The sequence below is a fragment of the Strix uralensis genome, chromosome 1 (assembly GCF_047716275.1).
Source record: "Strix uralensis isolate ZFMK-TIS-50842 chromosome 1, bStrUra1, whole genome shotgun sequence".
Lineage (NCBI taxonomy): Eukaryota > Metazoa > Chordata > Aves > Strigiformes > Strigidae > Strix > Strix uralensis.
The window spans coordinates 93,153,828-93,172,117 of NC_133972.1; the positions used below are offsets into that span (position 1 = coordinate 93,153,828).

General features: G+C 37.1%; 1 protein-coding gene across 4 annotated transcripts in view; it reads right to left on the reverse strand.

Annotated features, from left to right (window-relative positions):
- Window positions 1-18,290, reverse strand: part of TRIO (trio Rho guanine nucleotide exchange factor) — a 254,789-nt gene that overhangs the window by 134,985 nt on the left and 101,514 nt on the right. For all 4 annotated transcript variants that reach the window (XM_074874187.1, XM_074874178.1, XM_074874207.1 and 1 more), the window contains 3 exons: window positions 14,424-14,654; window positions 7,009-7,131; window positions 670-861 (listed from right to left, as the gene is read on the reverse strand). In XM_074874187.1, coding sequence (XP_074730288.1) covers window positions 670-861; window positions 7,009-7,131; window positions 14,424-14,654 — 546 coding nt within the window. The remainder of the gene's footprint in view (window positions 1-669; window positions 862-7,008; window positions 7,132-14,423; window positions 14,655-18,290) is intronic.

Here is an 18,290-nt window from a genome sequence, read left to right on the forward strand (position 1 = left end):
ATTAAGTGTGTTTGGCTGAATTTTCTTCTTTCTGGTGTATCTGTTCAACCTTTGAATGAGCCTAAAAATTGCAGACATGAGGCAAACCATTGTCATTGTCAGATAAGCTCTTTAGGTTGTGAAGAAACATAAATATACAAGATCAAAATGCAATGTGGAAAACAGAGAAAGAAAGCAAAGTGTCTCTGGGCAGCAGGGTTGCCTTAAGCAGCCTTGTGCTTCTGCCATGCGTTTCAGTGTCCTGAACTATGCCAGTCTAACCATGTGTCTGACAACTCAGTTAACTGCACTGGGGTGCTGGTTGGATTAAAAAAAAAACCCAAAACACCAAAAGTGCACACAGTATCTCCTCCCACAGTTCTGTCTTTTAGTTGTATCAGTTCCCTGATCTGACCCTCCCCCCTTGCTGGTGACTGAACAAGCGTACGTACTTGCATAACGAAGGAGGTAGAAGCTGCTTGTGAAAGTGAAAAAAAAAATTAAAAAAATAAAATATTCCATAACCAAAACAACCACCCTACTCCAGTCCCCAGTGAATTACAAACGGAAAGTCATTGTACAATAGGGGTTTCATGACTTCCTATGGCAAGGTTCTAACACTGAAAGTAACGTTGAACAATATCGGTTTTAAGGCTTAAAGTTATGACCACGACTTGGCAGCAGTTTTACCTCTTTAACATGAGTGTGAAAAGACACAGACATGTCCAGCAGGATCTTGCGTTGCTCCACACGCCTAACAAAATCCTGTATCCGGTCTTCGAGCTGATGGGCAGCTTGATAGATTTCCTCCGGGTCACACTCCCCAGTCTGAGCGAGCTGTTCAGCAGCTTCTAGGAGCTTATCCGCATTGGTATATGTGTTCTGCAGAGAAATATGTTAGTTTCACAGGATTAAATGAAAGGAAATGAAAGGAAAAGAAAGTATATTTCAAAGCCGCTCCACTAATGAAAAGGAAAGGACAAAAAGCCCTTGGAATGTATTTTTCTTTCTTCTTTTTTTAAAGGTAGTAGGATATAATCTCACTAAAGATTGTTATATTTCTAGATACTTTTTCATTTAAATGTGAATAAATTCATTCCTTAGCTTCTTATTTATGTCTATTCAAATGTCTCCTCAATCCAGAACTTGGGAGCCTATGCATTCTTCCTTAGAATTAGTATTTTATATTCAAAACTAGAATAAAGAGCAGCCTAAATGTCTAATTACTTGCAAACTGGCCTATTTCAATACTGGAAAAATCACTACAGTCATGGCCAGAAGACTTTTCAAATGTGTATTATTAGAGGTGAGGAATACTAGCTTCTGGTAGAGACACTTAACATCAAATCCACACATGCAGCAGGAAGGTTCACGTTCCACCTTCCTGGCACAGAAGGAGAAAATTTTTCTCCATCCTTACAGAAGTGAGGTATCCAAAAGGCACACGTCAAGTGGATCATCATTTGTGAAACAGCAGCAACAGAGGAAAATTTAGAACTCAGCTGTGACTGAGTGTCAGAGTGGAATATTGCCCCAATACATCACAGGATTAACAAATGCAGACCAGCAGTCCTATGAGAGACTTTGGTCAAAGCATAAAACAGAATAGGAGATCTGGTAGCTGATGTGCTCAGAGTGTTATGGGCCAGAGAACAGAGATGTTTACAACTCAAAGCTTAGAACTTGAAGTTTGCATCTATATCTTTCTCATTAATTCAAAACAGGACTGATTCCAAACATTTGCTATAATTTGGGTGCTCTTTTTGAGCCTGACCTTGGGGTTTTCATGCGTTAGAATGGTTTGCAAAACAGACTTGTCAAGAAAGCATAGAAGGATGTTAACCTCTGGAGAAAACAGACTGAAGCCAAGTCTACACTAAAGAATCTTTGCTTATGTCACCACATCAGGTTTCCTGATAAGTTTGCACCACAGACTATTAAAAAAAAAAATTATTGACAGCATAAACTACACTTTTTTCCCTTCTGCCCTTCCATCTTCTCCCAACCTCAATTATATCAGGTAAAAGCACTGCTTGCCAAGATAAATTAAGCCTATGCAAATGTGCTTTTCTTTGCTGTAAATATAGTATTACACCTCTAATTAACATTATAATATCCAGAAAAGTTAAACCCAAGCTTGGCCCTAAAACTCAATTTAGGGACAGGAAATAAGAGCTCTCCTCCAGGGTCTCAAGCAAATTACCTGGCAAACCCAGGACAGATTACATGACTCAGTGCAGCTTTCATATATTTGGGGGGAGTTCCCCCTTCACTTATTATGATATATTTATGTAAGGAATTAAATCCATGCTGCTGCTTGATTTTGACTATGTGTGTCTTAGCCCTTCCTTAACCTTCAGCTTTTTTAATGGCACAGAGAGGTAGACAACTCCTCTCCAGTTTCCCTGGAAAGCCTGCAGAGACTAACATAAGCCTACCCTTTTCAGTGAGAAGCAGACTACTCAATGCTCCAGATCACTGGCTCAGGCCACGCTGGCCCAAAACACACTCTGATCTGTGCTTTGGTGTTTTGACTTTCACAGTCGCAGCTCACATGTGTTCAAGGAGCAAGGCTGAAGAGCCTTAAGGCACTCCTCAAACAACAACTACTTCATCAACCCAGAAAGCCACACCCAGCTGCAGATGGCCGAAACAGACGTTTCCCATTTTAATAAAAACTTTATCTTGCATGTGAAGCATTGTTTATGAATTCCAGGAGTATCTTCCACGTAACACAGGCCCAGGCACATCAGACTTCTCTTTCTGTAAACTGGATGGTGAGCAGGCTGTACTTAGAAATGATCACAACCTAGATGCTGCTTCAAAAGGGGTTGCAATTCTCAAACCTTAACAGCAGACACATGCCTTATCACTAAAATTTCTCTTCTGAGTAGAGCTGAAATATAAATATTTATCTTGGTAGATAATAACAGCCCTTTGGAATAGAAATTGCAGCAAATAGGCATACTGTACTAACTACTGCCTTTCCCAACTTTTTGCTTACTTCTAAACAATGCTTGGAGGAAAAAAAGTAGTAATGTGAATATTTTGAAAATGTTGGTCCCAAGGGGCAGCCACCTGTTAGAAAACAGAAGGCTAGGCAGAAAGAGCAGGAGTGCTCCCTTGAAGCTGCTTATGCCAGTTTCCTAAACTGACAAAGGAGCCTTCACAGTGACAAATTCAACATAGTTTTGAATCAGATTAACACTTCCTCAGAATATCTCCAATAGCACACCCACCCCAAATCCCAAGGTAAAAGAATCAGCCTGATAAGAGCTTTAAGATGTCCTCTAGTCCATTCCTCTGTGAACCAAGGTGCGATCAACTATACTCAAGTCTTTAATAGGCATTCTTCTCCAAAATGCTGAAAGACTTTCATAATGGAGAGTTTACCACCTTTCCCAACATATCCCATCTCTTTCCTAGTCTTCCTGTTGAGAAACCTTCTCTACATATTCATCATAAAAAACACTATATTTTTAGAAAGCATATGAAGTGACATATCATAGAAAAATCAAAGGTTAAATTTAAGAGACTAACGCAGAAATGACTACTACTGACAATAAATACAGTAACAGAAGTGAGTGGAGGTATAGACTGAATTTCATACAAATGAGTTTATTGCACCATGGGGGGGTAAGAGACACACACATGGATGGAGGAAGATTAACAGAGGTATACAAATCATTAAAGGCAGAGAAAATTAGGATAGATTACTCATCAAATACAGTGGATGCTAACACGTTTAAGCATCAGACAACACACTTAAAATGAAAAAGTGGAAGTACTTTTCATCTAAGGTCCAATTAAACTGCATAACTCATTGCCACAGAATCTGGCATACATTGCAAGAGCATAAATGGGTTCACAAAGTAGCTAGCCTAATTAAGGGAGGAAAAGTCCATCAGTGACTATTAAACACTGATTCTGATGCATCCTTCAATTCCAGACTCAAATAGGCCCCGACAACTGAGAAGGTAAAGGTAACTTTTTAAGCCTACAGTTCCTTTTCTTTATGCATCTGGTGAAGGCCAAAAGATACTGTAAGACGTTTAGTTTGATGTATTACAGCCATTCATGGGTAAAGTTAAGAACCAGTTCAAATGCATAACCTTTTTTTAATAACATTAAAGGAGGTGAGAACTGGTGGTGGTAGAGAAATGATAGGTGTATTCAAATGTGGTTTAGAAGAATCTTTCTTGCACCAAGAAGACTTGAGTTCTCTACTCAGATGCAGTCTGCATATGGAGAAAAGAACTTATCTGTGGAAGAAGATCCCACTAACTCTTGCCATACACCTTTCATGTTTTTTGAGCACGGACTACTGTCAAAAAGCAGACATTGATCATAGTTGAAACAGAAGAAGCTGACTTAGAACTTCATACAAAAATGTATGGGGAAGTGGAACCATACTATTGATCTGCATCCAGTGCTTCTAAGCTGAAAAATCTATGCCCATAAGTGAATCCGTTATGTCAAAATTTGGAGTCTTGACACTTTGACTAAATGGTCCCATGGATACAAAGATGATCATGGGGAGAGGGGAAAAAAGGAAAAAAAAAAGGGTAAGTAGAAAGTGAACTGGACAGGCTTCACATGAAAAGAGCAATACAATTTTACAACAGTGGATGCACGCACACTTGGACTTGCATCCACGAATGTCAATACATCAGAATTTAGGGAGAATTATTAGTTGGCTGAGTTTTGACTGTCTAGTGTTTCTGTAATGGTAACAAATAGTGCCAAATAAAGAGAAACAAGCTTTCATTTCAAACAAATTTTGAAGTGAATGATTTGTGAGACCACAGCCCACTGACTCTGGAACATCTTTTCTATTCAACACAGTTTATTTTAACATCTCTTTGAATGCTGTTGAAGAATTGGCACCTCACTCATATTAAAAAAGAATGAGGGAGAAAGCAGAAGGGAAGAAAAACGAAACAATAATTTTTGCTCCCCTCAAAATCAGGAGTCAGCCTTCGATCAGAAACATTTCAACATCACTGTTGGCTCCCTGTATTTGATAAAACATTACCATGCCACTGACAGTTCACTGGACACTGCCTCCTCTCAACTTCTGACTAGAGCTGACTGAAAACCTCTAATTATGCCCAGCGTCCTATTAAAAAAAAAAAAAAAGGCAACAAAACAAAGCACAACAAAAACCAACAACAAACAATAACAAACCAAAACACAACAAAGACCTGGACCAACCAGAAATGCAGGTAGAGAATAAATCAGCCAAAAGTTATTCATGCTTTAACAAGGACTGCAGATTGCTGTCTTATACTTGAACATAATCTTCCTTATAACACCAACAATAGGAATGCCTTTTGGGGCCTGCTTACATTCAGTTTTAGAGCAAGTAAGAGGAATAACTGAAGAGGGTGTGCCTCTCTTGGCAGTCACTACACATTCAAGAGTTAGAGATGAAAAAAAGTACTTATTAGATCATTTTGTCCATCCTTCTGTCAGTGGAAGATAGTCCCCTGTAGTATATTTAAGTTCTTTGAGCAGTCTAAGTTTTCAGTATCTCCAAAAATAGAAATTCGACCCATCCCCTAAAGAGATCATTTTAAACTCTAGTAACATTCAGTTTTATGAAGTTTTTGCTACATACTTGCTTTACAACTTTCTACTTTAAAGTATAATGCAAATTAACAAGATACTTTTTTAACAATTTACATCCCACTAGCAGTTCTACAGATTTCATCCCCTTTGACTACTCAAACACTTTTTTCTTCTTTGCTCAAACAACACAGTATTAAGTATGTTTTGTAAGTGTCTTACAGAAGTAGATTCTTGCTTGTCTGACAGAAAAATAAGTATTTCCACATGGAAAATATTACAGATTTTACTAAAAGTGAAGTATTAGGCATGCATATGGAAAATCCCGTATGTGTATATACAAAACTAACAATGCTTATTATTTTAGAAAATTTTATAAGAAATCAATTCGAGAAAGCTTTCTGATGCTATTTGAAGTCCTCAGTCACTGGAGTGCTCTAAGACTGTATTTACAATAAAATTATTAAAAGCTTAATCACCCATTAAACAGGCAATCTGTAAACACACTTCTGATGCATCCTCCATAGTAGGTGTCACTGCTGAGCTCTTGCGTGTCACTTCAGAATTTTCTAATAATGCATCTTCTGTTTTGACTGAGGGACCACTGTATCAACCCTACCTTAATGAGGTTTTTCTTGATGAATCTTAGAGATCTTTACCCTTACCAATCATTAAGACTGAACAGACAGCGCATGTTACTTATGAGGAAGATTCTAGCCTTCAGCTTCTCATGGGTTTTATTCACCTCACGCCCCCTTTTCAAGGCTACCACCCAAACCAACTTCCTCTTGTTATGCTCCCTGTATTCTTTAATATCTTTATTTCATTTGGCTTGACTCTTTTTCACAGAAAAGTGTGTTTTTAAGTTCTATCATCAGTTCCACTTAAGGTGTTGCTATCAGTGATTCAGAACAGGAGGACATATACAAACTCAACTGTATTTAAAGAAAAAACCCAGCCAGGTTGGTCAGTTTGGTTTCTTAGGAGTCCCTCCCTTCCCCCCTCATCAGACTGCTGTGGAGACTTGGGAGCTCCCCAAGCTTAAAGTCAGGAAGCATGGCTTTCAATTCATCTCCATCCTCTTTTACAGGCTGCGCAAAAGTTTAAATCCTAGAATCCCATGGAATTAAGTTACTTTAAAAGGACTGCTTTCATTCTTCTGTGACTGAACACTTGAAAGCATATTTTGAAAATAATAATAAATAATAATAGAAGCAGCAGCTCTGCTGGGCTTCAAGGCTCCCACTCTCTGTAGGACTGTGGAAGTTTGTCTTTTTCTTATTGAAGCTGGAGTGCAAAGGAGAAATTAAATAAAAGCTTGCAAAAGAAACAAAGTAGTCCATTCCTGGAACTGATTTTTTTTGTAGTGAAGCTCCCTCTGCCCAGCCCTTCAGTGTCAGAGCAGGAATTTTTCATATATTTCCATGACAAGTGTACAGTCCTTCATGTGATTGCTTTTACCTGTGCAACCTCTTCAAAGTCTTCATGGCGTTTCTGCAAAGCTCTGGCACGATGCAGGGATTTTCCCACTCCAGTATGTTTGCTAAGAAAAGCTTCTCCATGGTTTTCAATCCAATCCAACACCTGTGGTACAGAACAGACACACACAAAAACTCTGAGTGGATGTACTGAATGTTGCAACAAAAAGACAACTATTCAAGAAACTAAGAAGCTGTAAAGGGACTGCTTATAAAGAACTGTACTGTTGGATTTATACACAGTATTGCCATTGAAGGGCATTAACTACATCTCATTAACTTTCCTCAAGGCAATAACTAGCTCAAACTAGCTAAATTGTATGATTTAAGATTATGTTTATTTTGAAGCCTACCAAGGACAACCTCATTTCTACACATTCATCAATTTGACAGTAATCTGATCCAAGTGGCTAGACCCCTTCTAAGGGTCTCTCTGTAATCTGTTTATGCCTTCAGCTGACATTTTTCTGTAATGTAACACTAATGGAGTTTGCACATTCCCCAACAATGCTGGTGAGTAACACAGTGAAGTTTAACTTCTCAGCTAAAATAACTTCTCCTACTACATATCATCAAGAAGATTCAGTACTAGAATTTTTAGCTACATAATGAAAGTTAGTCTAAATCATTATAAGATGAATGACAATGCCTGCATTCAGAATATATGAAGGATTTTGCCCCAATTCTGAAGAAGCATCCCCTCAAAACATCAACTAGACATAATTGTGTATTGTAAATTTTGTAGCTGAAAAAGTGAGGAACAAAAGACATTTTTAAGGACATTAAAGTTTCTACCACAATGACTGGGCTGACAGCTTTATAAATAGTAAAAACTGTACATGTAATTAGTTCCTGCCAGTTAGCACAAAGGATTACTGCACACATACCAAGTTTCTGATGAGTGAACGAACAAAAACATCTGGTCTCTCTCCAAACTAATACATTTTAGCCCTATCTTCATTCATTCATTAGCTAGCATGCATATGGTATTTCATTCTTTAGAAGATACTCAGAGGTTCAAGAACACTGTTCATAATTAGACAACTGCATACAAACAATTTTCTTAAGTCAGCTAACCATTTTTATACAGTATTTATGTAGTGGTTTGGAATATTTTACCTAACATTTATCTCCAGCATTCTTTTTTCTTTAAAAACTGAGTGTTTTGTTTCATTTTGAATATACCTGCTGGAAACCTGTATCTTATCTCTCCTTACCTACTCGTGTCCTTTACTGTGATTCCTGAAGTTGGGTGAGGTGGTTTTTTTTTTTCCCCTTTTCCTGAACTGAAAACATTTGACACTTAGTGTAACTAAAGCGAAAGATCTTTTTTTTTTTTTTTTTTTGGGGGGGGGGGGGCTTCTAAACAGACTTGAGAACTATTCCTGGAACATCACGGATGGCTACATTCACACTGTCCCCATACAAAACATCCATGCTTGCTTTAGTAGAAAAATGAAACCATCTGGCATGATTTTCTCATTTATCTTGACAGAATTTTTTTTGGTTTGCAAACCCTCTCCTACTGGACATCTTCAAACCAACAAACAATCCCATAATGCCACATAATACAGCCATCTCAAATCACCAACACTTCACTAAATCTCCATACTTCAACTTATACAATGTTTTTCCTAGTCAGTATTACCAAAAGAATATTATTGTGTTTTAGGTCAATGTAAGCTTTCATTTGCTTCTTTCAAGGGTAAGTATTGATCTGAGAAAGCAGGGTGAGGAGCCAAGCATGGCCTCAGTTACCTGTAAAGTTTACATTACAAATGCTTTTGACTAGTTTCAGGAGACTACCCTGCTCTTCTCATTATAAAAAGATCTAAAAAGAGACATGTTTGGATGAGAGAATTAGACTGGACTCTGGAGACTACTAACAGTTAGTTGTAAGCTAACAAATGAAATCAACAGCAAAATCTGTCCCAGAAAGCATGGGATGAAAAGCAGAAAGCAGCCCAGGGAGAACGATTTCTTCGCCAAATAATGCTCAGTAACTTCTCAAGAGAAGAAATTGTCATAGAAATCCAGTAGACAGATCATGACATAAGCCAGTCAACTAGAGAAACACTGTTGCCTCTAAGTGAAATCAGTATGAACACAAGTCTTATTAGTGCTCAGCCTTCTACCTTGATTCTTAACAAAACTGAGGAAGCACTCTTTATTTGGGAATTTCACAGCATGTAAAGGCAAAGTAAAGATATGCTCTTGCCCATCAGTGAGAACTTTTGCATACCGCTTTGACCAAAGGACAATACCATTAGCTGGCACTCATATTGGCCATTTAGCAATCTCAATTGATGTATTTTCTTCCTCATCCTGGGAGAGGTGAGAGTTACAGAAACTGTCATACCAACCCACTAAGGATTCTTCTACTAATACTGAAAGCACATGGAATTCACTCTGGTAGCTCAGTAATCCATAGGAGTTTAACAGGTTCAATACTTTTCAGTGAAAGGGTGAATAATATTATCCTCCACTGCTGCAAGTTGCTTTAATGATGCAATTAAACTCTAACTGCAGCCTCAGCAGAACCATCCTTATGCCCAATATAGGTTCTAGAAAAATGCCTATTTTTCTAGCACCAACACTGGATATATGATAGAAGCAACTACTACGGAAAGATAGCTTCATTTTGACAAATTCATTGCTCATGGCTCTAAAATATGTGTTCTGTATATGCTGCTTGCATAAGTAAACAATCTGACCTTTTGCAAATTCAGAGTGCTCATTTTCACCAGTCTTTCCCACATTAGTTTACACACACCTTACCCCCCATCTCTTTAGTAACTTTGCACACACTCACTTTTCTGATCTCCACCACTTACTTGGTGCTGACATAACATTCAGAAGAGGAAGATGGAAATCTCTGCAGTTCTAATCTGTGGATAGTTAAAATGTGGAAATACTCTCTCCCAAAAAGAACCACTATACACTGGAACCACCTCCAAAAGCCACAAGGGAATCACCCAGTGAAATCAGCACTATGTTGATGCTGAGCACCACACATTCTAGGCCCACCCTCCATTAGTCAAGACTGAAACAAGTGACTGTTACAACAAAAACTCAGTCTTTAAGACAGGCAGAAACAGCACATTTATCCAGAATGGACAGAGGAGACACCCGAGGTCAGTAAGACCTAATAAACATATATTTTGAAAAAAAAAACCTACTACGAGTATGTTTTACTGATCTCTGGCTTGCAAGCCATCAGGAGTGTTTTTCAGACCCAAAACTTTCACTGTATGAGTGTCAGCAGTATCATTCTACCAGAAACATTATCTTTTACATTCAACTTGACCTTACATTGCTTCACAGCACAAAATCCCACATTGCTATTGCAAGTCTGCTTTATTGTTTCATATCAGAATCATCAGAACCAGCTCTTTTCCTTAGGTGAAAGGCTGGCGTATATTATCCACTTGGTAAGCTTGTTAATTCTTAAGCATAAAAATTATACTTTTATTAGCGTTTTTCACATTAGAAGGGCTATTTTCAACAATTGAATGCAGCAACCAATGACCTGACTTTAAAAAAAATTTAATTAAAATAAACACCCGCTGTTTTGGTGTTAACATACAAACTAACCAGGAACTAGATCTCCTGGCATGCTTCTGCTATTTAAGGTCAAACTCAGAATTCCATTCAGTTTAAGACTGTCATAAGTTTTCACATTTCAAATTTCAGATTTGCTTTAATTCACATCTTGTCTGCTATTTTTAATATTTAATGCACTACTTTCCTTACTACTTGCTCTGAGAAATTAGCAGATGATTCTTGGTGTACACAAGCTAGCACCACAGTGCTTTTGCTGATTTGGAAAGCTCCACTAGAAACACCTTCCCAATACTGAACATATAAGACAGAAGAAAAAAAACAACCAATTTTCTAAGGTGGAAGTAACACACGATGCAGTACCAGCTCAACACAGCCAATTCCCCCTTCCAACTCAGCTCTTTCACTCAGTTAACACTTCCATGAACCAATTTACTTCATTAATCCAGCAGAAAACTATGCCAGCAGAGGGAAGAGGAGGAAATCACAGACTCATGCTGAAGGACAGTTATAGATTCAGTTACAATGCACTTGGTTGCTTGCCACTATGTGCAATTTAACTATAAACACTGGAAGAGAGCTGCACTTGGTTTATTTTGACATGAAAAAAAACACATTTAACTTTACTGACAATAATTAAAAAGGTTTTCATGCTAGTTCCTAAATCATGCTAGATGATCTTAATTGAATTTTTTAAGGTCTGAACAAAGACTAAGAAGCCCAAGACAATGTGCAAATGAAAACTAAAGTATTTTAGAAAGTTGCTTTGGAGCTGTACATAAACCATTCTAGAATTGTCTTGGATATAAATTTAACTAATACCTCAAAACTGAGTCATTTCATGCACTGAATGGTGTCAATGATTATTCAGCTGAAGAAGTAAGATTTCTCAGATAAATCAGATGATCTGATAAGGTTGTTTTGTTTTTGCCTTGCAAGAAGAAAGAATCCTTATTATTCGAGATCCCTTTTCTTCCCTGATGGATTTTCAAAACTGAGGGAGCTACAATCTGCCAAAGCAAGTCTATTCCAGGGAAATACCATTATGTGCTTGTCATTATCTTTAAGGCATCTGCTCCTGGCCATTTGATTAATTTGTCTGGTATGGATGTTGAATTATCCTTGTCTTACAGCGTGATCTGCACTGAAATGTAAGTATGAAAAGTTGTATTACAAAAGGGAACATTAACCACAATTCACATTGTGATTTAAAAGGCAGTGCCTAAAATACACCAATATCTGAAAGTTAAAGTAACAAAACAAAGAGCTATGCTTCCACATGCAACATTTCAGAAGCCTCCAAATGTGGGTGTTAATGGCCATTACAGGGATAAACCAAAGGACAATCCAGTCTCTGGCAGTGATAACTACTAGATATTAAGGGAAGGGCTTAGGAACATGGCAAACAAGGGCTGCAACTCTACATAAGATCTAGTTTGAAATCAAAAGTGGTTGACAAAGACGTGCGTTAGCACCAAAGGCTGCAGCTTCAAATTGTCAAGAGGGTATATCTTGGTATCTTAATGCAAGATCTGCCTTGCAAAGCATATAGAGAAACCAGAGGCATAATCAGGACAAAAGAAATTTCACCAACCAGGCATGTACTGAACAATAAGCCTAGATGGATTAACCCTCTTGAACCAACTGGTTCATACTAAAGACTTCTGGTGTACTCACAATCCACATGCATGATTTCAATAACACATTCTTGATACTGGAAGTAATGAAAATATATAAAGCTGTCTACTTCGTTGTTTTCAAACCTGTGACTATTAGATGTTAAATGCACCAGTTTCAAGGGCTGACAGGTCTCAGAAAATGAAAATCCAGCTTCTGCTTCTTGCTGAAGAACCTGGTGGTGACTCTACAATGACTTGAGTCTAATGAACGGTTATTTGCCAACTTCAAAGAACAAAGCAGTCTCAGAGCTAACTCTTCCACTTCAAGAGCCATGACTCAGGAAATCCTTTTTCTGTTTCTTCCCACAAATGCTGTCTCACTCCCAAGATAATCAAGGTAGAGAGTAGGAACAGCACAGTAAGACTCTGTAGCATTTAATGAATACCCTCCCCAGGAAATAAACTGCCTGCAGCCTGGCCTACAGACCTGAAACTTGAATGATGTAGCTGACAAATAACCGCAGGAGATCACTTGGCCTCGGTTACCTAAGTAGGTTCTACCTGAATTCAAACTAGAGGAGAAAGTTCAAGGATCCAATCTGTACTTGCTGGCACTAGGCTACCACCGAGAGAACCTACATTTTTCCCCTATGAGAAGCAAACCACTGTATTAATTCCAGTTTCTGAAGACTCCTTATGAAGCCTTTTAAGTTTAAGAGGTGATTCATTTGTGGACTGTGCCTCATCAGTTTTGAAAAGTGCCCTTCACTGACTACTCATGCAAGTACCAGCACTGCATCCTCCTGACTAGCTACTATTTATGTAGCAATCTTGATGAAGAGACTCTAGGATTTACACAATGGCATAATAGTGTTTTCAGTTTGATCCTCTATGACCATTCATAACATTGACTCTACTTTCTTTTACTTTTTTTGTCGTTAACATTTTTCAGGCCTTTCTGCATCCTTCATCACATGAGTGTTGAGAAGTTGGATAACTGCCTGACTTTCAACACATGCCTCTTTTTACATCAAAAATTAAGTAATAAAGTTTTATTAGTTTTACACTTAATTTACTGCTTAAGTATTTTTTTAACTTGTTTTCTTTAACTTAAATGAAGAGATAGGCACTGTATATAGAAGAAAGTTGAGCTAACAAGATTGCTCACTCTCCCCACCACCTGCCTCAATGAAGTATCTTTTTCAACTACTGTAAATGATGGAAACCAGGTTATTTTGGTCCCAAATGCTCACATCCAGCATCTTCTTGAAACAGTTAAGTACAAGAAATTTGGCTTAAAGTGTAACTAACTTGGAAGAAACAAAGATTAGTTTAACCAGAATGTATGACTGGCTATCAAAAAACCCCATTCAGAAGTTCCTGATCTGTGAACACCTTTACACTCAAATGAAAGTACATGATCAGCAAATAAATACTTGCCATCTTTACTTTTTTATGAAGATGAGCTACTGAGGGATAAATTACTAATGTCTCTGTCAATTGCAGCCTAAGGCAAACATTTTCTGTTTATTACAAGTCTATCAACAAAGGATTTCTGTACAGCTTTACCTTTTTAAGCTAAAACCATGTCAGATATATTAATGCCTGTACTTAACTCCTAACTTTTATGGATGTCATCATAATAATAAGAATATGGCAACTAATAACCATTAATTCAAGAATGTCATTGTCAGAAAGTAATCTTATCTGTAATTTTTAAACCTCTTTAGCATACTACTCTCGGGTTTTTAAGTAACCCCGTTAAGTCAGTTAAGTATCACTGAGGATTTGAAACCAAAAATTTGTTACAGAATAACAGTTTATTTTTTGCATGTTACTCCCACAAGTCTTTCTGACACTTGGAGTCAGAATTTTACCTAGAATGTGAATGTCAGCTTTCAGTGCAAGCTCAGCATAGCAGTCTATAATACAAAAATCTTTTTTATCTTATTTGACTTAAAGTAAACAAAGAAATTAATTTAAAAAAAGAAAAAACTGAAGTAGGCTAACTCACAAATACAATTTCTACCTGTAACAGCTAACATCCTCTGATAACACACAAAACTTGGAATCAGTCAGTCAATCCCATGCAACTATTCAATTGTTAAATGAAAGAACATGGGGTTTAGCAATCAAAACTCACCTGTCAATGCAACCAGCTTCAAATCACAGGCTGACAGAGTACAACAGAATTTAGACAACATGAAACAAAACCTACCTGTTGAACATCCTGTTGAAAAACGCATAGCTGAAGCCGCTGGTGCAAGCGGACCTTTCGATGCTGCCAAATATTTTCCAGTTGGCGCTGGTGGTGCAGTACTTCATGGATGACATCCAGAACATGATGAACTGCTTTTGAGTAGTTGGCAGAAGCGGTGAGGGAATCAGAACTCCCAGGAGTCAAAGGTCTCTGAAGTTTGTCAAGCAGTGACTTTCCATCTTGGCTCACCTGACCACCAGAAAGGACTAAGAATTACTTGTCTTGCCAAAAGCTGTCAGACTATTATTTCATTCCCCACCCCCTCTCCCTATTTTAGATGTCTTTAAGAACTCAGGGAGCAGTGATGAAGACTTTTTTTATTCCAGGCATAATTACATGCAGCTGCTATAGAAAAAAAAGTATATTCTCCCTCTATATAAGATGATTTTAAGAAGCAGCACTCTTCTAAATAACAGCCTGTTTTTCAATTTTTTCATTACCTTAAGAATGCTTTTCCTTTAAAGTGATTTTATGTATTTTTTTTTAACAGGTTAAGCCTAACTTAGAATAAATATTCTTCACCTCTTTCTCTAGTCAACAAAGCACCTAAAATTAAGCATTTGTCCAGAATTATCATTCTAGGAGCATCTCTCCATTTGCTGTAAAGGTGGACAGGGAGGCTACTTTCTATAGGTTAATATTAATTTGGTGAACACACTTAGACCAACAGATACAAACTTAGGACGTGATTTGATCTGACATGATTTACAAGTTCTAAATTATTATTGTCACTGGCAAGCCAAAGGCAAACAGTTCTTATGGCAAACTTAAACCTGATTAAACCACATAAAACCTTTCCATGCAGCAAAGAAAAATACTCTTTTCCAAAATGTGTTTAACTACTGATACTGACAAGAAACATTAGTCATTTCTAATTGTCATCTTCTCTGATTCAAACCACAGGAAAAATATTCAGATTTAGCTTGCATGCCAATTAAAAAGGAACAATACTATCTTATCTGGCTGCTATTAACATTTAGCCCTTACCAAGGCACTTTTCACTGGCTTTTAAGTATTCTGTCATTTTTAGCATGAAGCTCATAGTATCATTCAGCTACCTGCAAAGAACTTTTCTAATAGTTGATCTAACAGGCAAGAAGAATTCATCTGAAACCACAAGACTAGACTGTAAACAATAGTCTGAATCCATCAAATCAACACCACGTCAGAAACGGAAAATTTATCAAGGTCTTCCCCCAGTGGCTATTTTCAAGAATTTTCACTAAATCTAGGCACATTTTAAATTTGCTATTCAGTAGTCAAACAGATCTGAATAAAAAGTCTCTTCTAATAATTAGTTTACAAGTGAGTTCATTTCTCAATTCCAATTTAAGCTTTTTCATTTTGGTAGTAAGTATCAACATAGAGAACGAAGCTCACTTGGAAAAGTAGCTCCTATAAAGTCAAGTCAGGAAGAAAAACAGTAATTTCCATAGTAGTAGTTACAATGATATTTTTTTTTCTTTTCTGTATCCAAAGCAATTATCTAATACTAGTCTTTCAAATATTTCAAGATAATGGACTTCAATTATCTATCCAGAGTCCATGAAATTTAGGGAAAAAATAATTAATTGTGACAGCCCCTTGATCCGATTAGTTTATTAGCTTTACAAACAAATGACCATGCACACTTCCTCTTTGGAGTTAAGATAGTCAAGTTCTATTCCTTCCCAGTGCATGACTACCTTAAGATTTCAGTGAGATATATAACTTCATTTATATATATATAACTTTATTTAAGGCACAGCTATTGGATTTTCAAGCACACCAGTTATCTAAGCTTGTAAGGTAGCAAGTTATTTTCTAGTAATATACAGTAATTATCCTCAGTGAAATCAGACTTTCTATTCTTAAAAGCATTTACTCTCTTAAAATTACTAAAAGTCTTCTACTTTGCAACCAAGTCATGTTGTCAAGATATTGTAATCTAAAATGAATGACAAAGTGTTGTAATTTCTACAGTGTTCCTCTCTCTCTCCCCCCTCTGTTCATTTATCACAAAAGGAAAGAAGATCCATGCTATAACAGAAATGAAGTCATACATCTAATAATGATAAGCAGTAGTTCTGCAATATCTTTACAGAGAAAGACAACTCCATCAATCTTCAAAGAGAAATGCATGTTTAAATACGGCAAAATAAAACCTTCTGTCCAGAGGAAGAACACAACTTGTACATACACATACATCTATTATTTCTGCACCAATTCTGGTTGCTAAAGACAAAGCTATTGCTTTACCAGATGGGGAGGAGTAATGACCTGAAACCAGAAAAAAAGCATCTAATGTTTGCTTGGGGATTTTTTTGAGCAGTTCCAATGAAGATTTTGTCAAAATCTCTAGCTATCCCAAAGTCAAAAGCCACAGCTTTGAAATCCTAAATAAATTTTCAAGGTATTTGCCAGAGCAATCTTATAATCTACCCATCTAATTTATTTTCATTATGCATCACCAGGAAGCAAACAGTATTTAACATGGTAATCCACAGTACTTATTTACACTTAACAGCAGGGTCTAATCCAGTCACATCCCTGATGAAGAAAAAACCAACACAAAAACCTCCCAATCCAAAACAAACTCAAATTTAAAAAAAAAAAAAAAATCCCACTATTTTAACTTCAGTGCTATATAATCATTACTCTAGAGAGCCCTAGCCTTCTTTTGCCTTGCTGCATTCTCATGGAGCATGTACCCCAGACTGTCCCTCTTCACAAAAATGTACTACAAACATGCTATGTCTCTGTCCCTTGTTTTACAAGGGGATCCTCCCTATGAAGGGAGGTTATAATAAAGAAAAGAAACCTTCATACAAAACATGCCCTCAAGAATGAGTTAAAACAGGTTTGTGTAGTAAGATCACAAGTTTTATCACCAAAGGTGTGCTTCAGTATGTCATTAGATCAGTTGACATATCAAAGTGTCACATACCAGGAATGGCAATACCAGTGTGTATTTTACACAAAAGAGCAACTCACGTGAACTCTGGACATCTGATTCATGGTAATAAAGTTTATGCAGGCTCTAAGATAGCAGGTATTCAGAAAAACCCAGTTTTGATATACTAACAATAGGACTAATCATCAGCACTAACCTTACCCTCCTTTAACTGCTAAATTACATGTGACCAGACTTAGGATTCAGTTGTCCATAATAGAGCTGGTTCATCAGAAAGTAGTTTTATCATTAATGTAATGTATAAATCACAACCATTAATTCAGTCCCACATGACCTCCTTTTCAAAGAAGGTACAAGTTGTAGCCTAAGCTATCCTGTGTCCACTGATCATTTTTTACCATGATTTAATCAAGTACATAATTTTATGCAACTTTCATGAGAACAGAAACTGCTGTATTTAATCTAGAATAACATCAGTCCAATTTAACATCAAAAATAGTTTTACCCTGTGATGAGGACAACCCTGGAAAAAGAAAGCAAGAAAAGCTCAACAGGAAGTATGGAAAATACCTGTTAGCTAACAGTGAAGTCAATAACCATTTGATTTTCTCACTTCAGCTAACTAAAGCACATGAAAGAACTCAAAATGTGAAGAAAAATGATACTATAGTCATCGCTTTCTAGGCCACCTTCAGAATAAGCATTTTATCTTAAGTTGTACACACAACTATTAGAAATACTAAGAAATGTTATTACTTCATTGTGTGCAGAATCCAAGATTAGAGCAGCAGCACAGGATATGCTAATCTTACAAATGCTGACTACATAGGCACACTGGCTCATTTAAGTGTCTTTGAGGTTGGCAGAACTAAGTATATTACCTTCCGGCTTGTCAAGTGACATCCTTTGATGGTTAAAGCTTTTTTTGTGAG